This window comes from Zingiber officinale, chromosome 7A (assembly GCF_018446385.1).
Source record: "Zingiber officinale cultivar Zhangliang chromosome 7A, Zo_v1.1, whole genome shotgun sequence".
In the NCBI taxonomy this organism is placed as follows: domain Eukaryota; kingdom Viridiplantae; phylum Streptophyta; class Magnoliopsida; order Zingiberales; family Zingiberaceae; genus Zingiber; species Zingiber officinale.
In genome coordinates, this window is record NC_055998.1 from 114,450,858 (window position 1) to 114,457,899 (window position 7,042).

The 7,042-nt window shown below is 39.6% G+C and overlaps 1 protein-coding gene across 1 annotated transcript; it reads left to right on the plus strand.

Moving 5' to 3' along the window:
* Positions 1-4,126: 4,126 nt before the first annotated feature.
* LOC121999627 (L-type lectin-domain containing receptor kinase SIT2-like) lies at positions 4,127-5,519 on the plus strand. Its single transcript, XM_042554283.1, has 2 exons — positions 4,127-4,747; positions 4,830-5,519. The coding sequence occupies exons 1-2, from the start codon at positions 4,127-4,129 to the stop codon at positions 5,517-5,519; spliced, it is 1,311 nt and encodes a 436-aa protein (XP_042410217.1).
* The last annotated feature ends 1,523 nt before the right edge of the window (positions 5,520-7,042 follow it).

A 7,042-nucleotide genomic window follows, 5' to 3' on the forward strand; every position in this document is an offset into this window, starting at 1 on the left:
GTATATATTGCATGTATTGTTGAATATGGTCACCGGTACAGGGGAGACTCTGTCGAAATTTTTCGGTAGAGTTTCCATGTGATTTTTAATCATACCGGTTAAGTAGAGTTAGTAGTTAAGTAACGGTCATCCTTGAGAGTAGTAGTAGTAAGAAGGGTGGTCGTTACTGTTGGTATCAGAGCAAGTCCCATTCTCCAACATCACACATCAGCACCATCCTTGCCGTCTTCAAGTAAGAAAGTATTTAATTTTCTTTTATGCTTTCTTTATTATTTGCAGTATAGAGTATCTGCTTATATGTGCTTAGGAAAGAAAAAAAATTCATGTTTTAATTTTCTATATTTTGATACATATGCTTAGAAAAAATAGAGACAATTTTAGTTTTGTTTCTCTTATATTCATATATACATAAGTATGTTTAGAAAGGATAGAGAAGATATCAGGTATTATTCTTGGCATAACTAGATGTTAAGATAGAGGACAAGACAGTGGGGAGTCAGAAGCCCCAGTTAAGTAATTAGAACTAGAATGACAATGATAACAAGAAAGACCCAAGCAGGAAGACGTTCGGGTAGTCTGCGAATATCCAGAGGTATTTCTAGAAGAGCTACCTGGACTATCTTCCAACAAAGAAGTAAAGTTTGAAATTGAGTTGTTTCCTGACACCAGCCTAATTTCAAAAGCTCTATATTGAATTTCTCTAGCAGAGCTAAGAGAGTTACAAGAACAAATTCAGGAGCTACTTGACAAGGGTTTCATCCGCCCTAGTCATTCACCCCGGGGAGCTCCAGAGTTGTTCATTAAGGAGAAAGACAGATCTATGCGGATGTGCATAGATTTTAGAGCACTGAGCAAAGTAGCAGTTAAGGACTAGTACCCTCTTCCCAGAATAGATAATCTATTTGATTAGCTAAAGAGGGCAATAGTGTTCTCTAAAATAGATCTGCATTCTAGGAACCATCAGTTGAAAGTGAAGGAGAATGAAGAGTCCAGAACAGTTTCCAGTATCCGATATGGACACTACGAGGTTGTAGTCATGCCATTTAGTGTGACCAATGCGCTTATGGTCTCCAGAGACTTTATAACAAGCCTTTCAAGGACCACTAATGGATATGATTCGATATGAATGATAGAGGACCGAGAAGTTAAGAGACTAAGGAACAAAGAGTACCATTAGTGAAAGTTATTTAGAACCAGAAGCACGAGGAAATTATTTAGGAGTGTAAGGACAGTATGAGACAGAGAGATCTAGAATTATTCTAAGTTCGAGGACGAACTTTTTATAAGGTGTGGGGAATTGTAACGACCCAGATTTCCTCATTTTGAGCCCCAAAAATAATTCAAAAATATTTTAAAATGCTATAGAAAAATTCTAGAGATTTTTAGGAATTTTTAGAGTATTTTTACGTAATTTTTGGAGTTCGTTTGGTATTTTTACCAAGAGAAAGAAGTTTAAAAAAAATAATAAAAGTGAAAGCTAGGTTTTGAACCCAAGACCTCGGACCCGAACCAGATCTTAACCGAAAGTAGCCAACCAACTCTGCCAGTGATTGTTTCTAATTAAATAAGGAAATAAATTGGTATTAAGCAGTATTTAGGAACGTTTGAATAAATTGGAAATAAAAAGAGGGTTAGGCAGGATTTGAACCCGCGAGCTGCATCTTAAGCAGCACATAGCCAACCAACTGATCTGCAAGTATTTTGTTAATGAAGAAGGGAATAAAATGTATATAAGGTAAAGTTAGAAACGAAAATAACCTAAAGTATAAGATTTAAATCTTTTTTCGAAAACCTAAAATTTTCTCTCATAATTCCTCCTCTCCCTCATGAACGGCGTCGGCGCCGATTCTGCCCGAGCGAAGGAAAACGAAGCCCTAGCTTCGTCTCCGGCGGCCGGCCGAAGGGGATTTCCATGAGCTCTTCTCGGATTCGAGCTCCTCTCGTCAAGAAGGACCCATGAACACGAAGAGAGGCCACGATTTCAAGAGACCCGAACCCTAGAAGTCTTCCTTCTTCGGTTGTGAGTTCAAGAACACGATGTAAGTCGCTACTCACCTGCAGTAGGATAGCTCCGAGGTTTAAATCTTTGATCCTCTCCCTGTTCCCGAAGCTTTACATGAGTTTCCTTGCTTTTCTATTTCGGATTCTTTTTGTTGTAGGGAATTAAGATGTTAGGGACCTTAGAACATATTCATAATGTTGTCTGTTTTCTTTGCCATCTGATGAAGCATGATTGGGTATTAGGGTTTTTCCTAGTTTCGGATTTCGCTATAGGATTTGCAGGTCTATTTTTCCTTGCTAATGTGATAAGCATGAATTGTTAAGATTAAGTTTGGATTATGTAGTTCTGCTTTACAACTTGATATGCTAGTTGCTGGAAGTACCTTTGCTGTTAGTGCTAAAAGGTTTTGGTATTGATAGAAGTGTTAAACCTCATGTATTAGTGCTGAACTAGGAATGTTAGTGCTGATGTATTAGTGTTTTATGTGTGATGCCAGGACTATGGAAGCCTTGGGACTAAGAAAGAAGTTTTCTTTTAGTTTCTATTGTCTTTTGCTATGTTAGAAGTATTTGAGATAGTAAATGATATTTTGATATGATTAGGACATAGTAGATGAATTGTGATATGGTGTGATGAGTTGTGGTATTGTTTTCGTTATTTTGGATTTATTATACTGCGTGGTTGATTGATATGTGTTCCAGCCGCTTGTGGCTGAGTATATATTGCATGTATTGTTGAATATGGTCACCAGTACAGGGGAGACTCTGTCGAAATTTTTCGGTAGGGTTTCCATGTGATTTTTAATCATACCGGTTAAGTAGAGTTAGTAGTTAAGTAACGATCATCCTTAGAGAGTAGTAGTAGTAATTAAAGGGTGGTCGTTACAGATGTTCTACTATTGGATATGCTATATTTCTTGGGTGAAATCTTGTTTCCTAGCTTTTAAAGAATCAACCTATAGTCTCTCACTCAAGTACTGAAGCTGAATATAAAACTATAGCTAACGTGACATCAGAAATTATTTGGCAACAATCTTTTCTTTCGGAATTATATTTTCCCCAACTGATATGCCCTAAATCTGGTGTAATAATATTGGAGCAACTTATCTTGCAACTAATCCTATTTTTTATGCTCGTACCAAGTAAATAAAGATTGGTTTTCATTTTGTTCATGAACGTGTGACGACTTGACAACTTTCAATTTCTTATATCTCTACTAAAGATTAAATTACTGATATATTTATTAAGTTATTATCCAGACAACGTTTCATCAAGTTAGTACTCAAACTCAACATTCAGATACTCCCGTTAAATTTATCGGGAGGTAATAATAATAATGAAAAATAATCTCAAATTAATTTTAATTAATTGATATTTATTATATTTGACATTACAATCAAATAAACATCGTAATGTGAAAATATGACTCGATTACATATAACTCTTGCACATCATACTAACTCATGACTTTTTGAGAAGTCTTAATCCCTTCACTATCCCTCTGACTTACCCATGATAAAGTTATAACTTAGAGTCACATCATACTAACTCATGACATTTTGAGAAGTCTTAATCACTTCACTATCCCTCTGACTTACCCATCTTACGATAAAGTTATAACTTAGAGTTATTTCCTTTTCATCGATCGTTGCACCATCGATTAAGAACTATAAAGGGATATTCTGCACAATTTGTCAACGTATAACTTAGTCTTCACCATTTCCTGTGAAATCTGACCATTTCTCTTGTTGAGTACTGGTATTTTTCTTATTTGATTAATGGTTCGGTTCCTCCAAGTTACGTCCATGATATAAATTTTTAGTACAGTTGAGAAAAATTAAATAACACTCAATTAAGGATTTAGTTGGATCATTTGTTTTTCATTTTTCCATCGACTCAATAAACTCTTTCATCATGATAATACATACTGCTGGATCCACGCAAGCAATTAATATAAATGCGATAAATCCTCAAACACTTGGTTAATGAAGCAATTAAATGCGTCACCCATGGTTTTCTAAAACGCCAGTAGATATACACTTGGTGTTATTTGTAGAACGCTCTCATTCCATTGGCATGCACCTGTCTCCTTTTTGAGTTGTTATCAGGCATTTTTCCTGAAATGATGAAGAACAAGTTGAGTTTAAAATTTTCAGTACGTCTCATGTTCTTCTTCTCAATTCTAATCATTCCAATTCCTCCGGCGAGCTCCCTCTCCTTCGACCTGAATGGTTTTGATCAGAAGGATAATTTGATATACAATGAAAGCCACGCAACGTTCAACGGCTCAGAGATCAATCTCACGCAGTATCGCTTGCAAAACGCCACCGGCAGAGTGGAATACGGCGAGCCGCTGGTACTGTGGAACTCGGAAAACCGTAGGCTCATCGATTTCTCGACCCGATTCTCCTTCATCATCAATTCCTTCGGCCAGTCGGCGTTCGCCGACGGCCTGGCCTTCTTTCTCTCGCCGTTCAACGACAGCAAGCCACCCTACCCCATCGGCGGCAACTTCGGCCTCTTTAGAAACGGAACGCTCACCGACTCCACGGTCCCAACGGTGGCTGTCGAGTTCGACACCTATTCCAACAAGTGGGACCCAAATTACGTTCACATCGGGATCGACGTCGACTCCATCGTGTCAAATGTGACGGCACAGTGGCAAGCCGACGACGAAATCAAGGCCGGCAGAGAGGCGACGGCGTGGGTGAGCTACAACTCCATCACCCACAACTTGAGCGCGCTGGTGAGCTATGCATCGGATCCGGCCTCCGCCGCCGGAATATTTCTCATCGTCGACCTACGAGATGTCCTGCCGGAGAAGGTAGGAATGGGCTTCTCGGCGTCGACAGGTGGCCTGTGAAGGCGGATTTGGGTCGGTCTACAATGGCCGACTGGACAGCCGCGACGTGGCCGTTAAGAGGGTCTCTAGCGACAGCGCACAAGGCATAAACGAGTACATCGCGGAGGTGACTATCATCAGCAGGCTGCGGGACGGCAACCTGGTGGAGCTCGTCGGATGGTGTCACCGCCGACGGCGCCGAGAGTACCTGCTTGTTTACAAGTTCATGCCAAATAGAAGCCTGAACAAGCACCTCTACGACCCTGCCGATTGTATGCCATGGCCGCGAAGGTACAACTTCGCGATGGGCTTGGCGGCGGCGCTGCGCTACCTGCACCACGAGTGCCAGCCCAACGTGGTGCACCGCGACGTCAAGCACAGCAACGTCATGCTCGATTCCAATTTCAACGCCAAGCTAGGCGATTTCGGACTGGCAAGGAAACTTGACCGGGGAGAAGAATACCGGCGGACGACGTTGGTGATTGGGACGCCCTGCTACGTCGCCCCTGAATACCTTCGTGATTGCCAGTTTAGTAGGAAAACGGACGTGTACAGCTTCGGAATTGTGGCGTTGGAAATTGCAAGTGGGAAATCGATACAAGTGGACAATCATCTGGTTAATTGGGTTCGGGATCTCTACGAACAAATCCAGACGGCGGCGGACCCGAGACTGTAAAAGAGATGCAAGAGAATTGATCGGATTAGATTAGATGAAATCAAATTAATTTTAAAATTATTCTAATAATTCTTTTATAATTATTAGAATAATCCTCAGAATAATTTTTAGAATTATTCTATTATTTATTAATTGGTTAATTAACCGAGTACTTATTTAAACCCTATATATTGTATTATCTTGAGGGGAAGTATCAACAAACAATAAGATTAATTATTACTCTCCTATTTTATCTTCTTTCTATTCTTCTTTTAACATGGTATCAGAGCCATGATCCTTCGTTCCTTCTCTTTCTCTTAATTCTCCTTCACAAATCCTCTTCCTTTCCTTTTTCTGTCGCCGCCCAAGACAAAAGAGGAGTTTCCTTTTTTTTTTTTGAAACCGCAAAACAAGACGACAAAAGGACTTCTCCTTTTGTGCTACCGCCGCTGTCCACCAAACGCCGACCAAACCTCGACGTCGACAACAAGTGGTTGCTTCAGCCAAGGCTTCTATTTCCTCCAAGAAGAGTTTCTCCAGGCGAAAGGCCCCCCCATTCCGGCGATCCAGTCTCTCTACAAGATAAGTTATTTTACTTTAGATGTCAAATACTCAACACTATCAAGGAGGTCAAAAAACAAAATTCAGTCCGATGTCAAATTTGTCGCACCATTGGCCATACTGGAAATCTATGCCCTAAAAGATTTGATTACTCTCGCGTAAAATGTCAAATTTATCACATCATTGGTCATCCTAGAAATTTATGCCCTCAAAGATTTCCCTCAAATTCCATTGGTGGTTCTACAGTCTCAAGACAACCATCTATTTCACAAGCATATCCTAAAGCTCTCTCATCTGTGCCTACTTGCGGTAAAACCCCAGAGTTTTTATCTACTGATTGGTATATTGACACTGAAGCAACTCATCATGTCACATCGGATTATAATATCCTTACAGACGTAATGTCATATTATGGCTCAGATACGGTTCAAGTAGGCGATGGCTCAGGTTTGCAAATTGCTAATCTTGGAAACACATATATTCATTTATCTAATCGAACTTTTCACATGCGCAATATCTTTCATGTTCCATCTATCACTAAAAATTTACTTTCTACCCGTCAGTTTTGTCTTGATAACAATGTCATTTTTGAGTTTCATCATAAGCATTATCTTATAAAAGATAAAGGAACAAATGCTATTGTGTTTCATGGGAGAATCAAAAATAACATCTACTATCTTCAAAGTTCTTCAATCAAAGCTTTTGTTGGTGAACGCACAAATAAACCAGCTTGGCGTGCTCGACTTGGTCATCCTTCTCTTCATATTGTCCAGTCAATCATCAATAGGTATGGTTTACCTACTTCCATTACCTCCTCTCCATCTCATTCATGTAGGGCCTGCATGGAATCTAAAAGTCATAAGCTACCTTTCTATTCATCCGATTATGTTTCTAATTTCCCACTTGAATTAATTCATTCTGATGTTTGGGGTCCTTCACCTGTTTTATCTAACCAAGGTTTCCAATATTATGTTACCTTTATT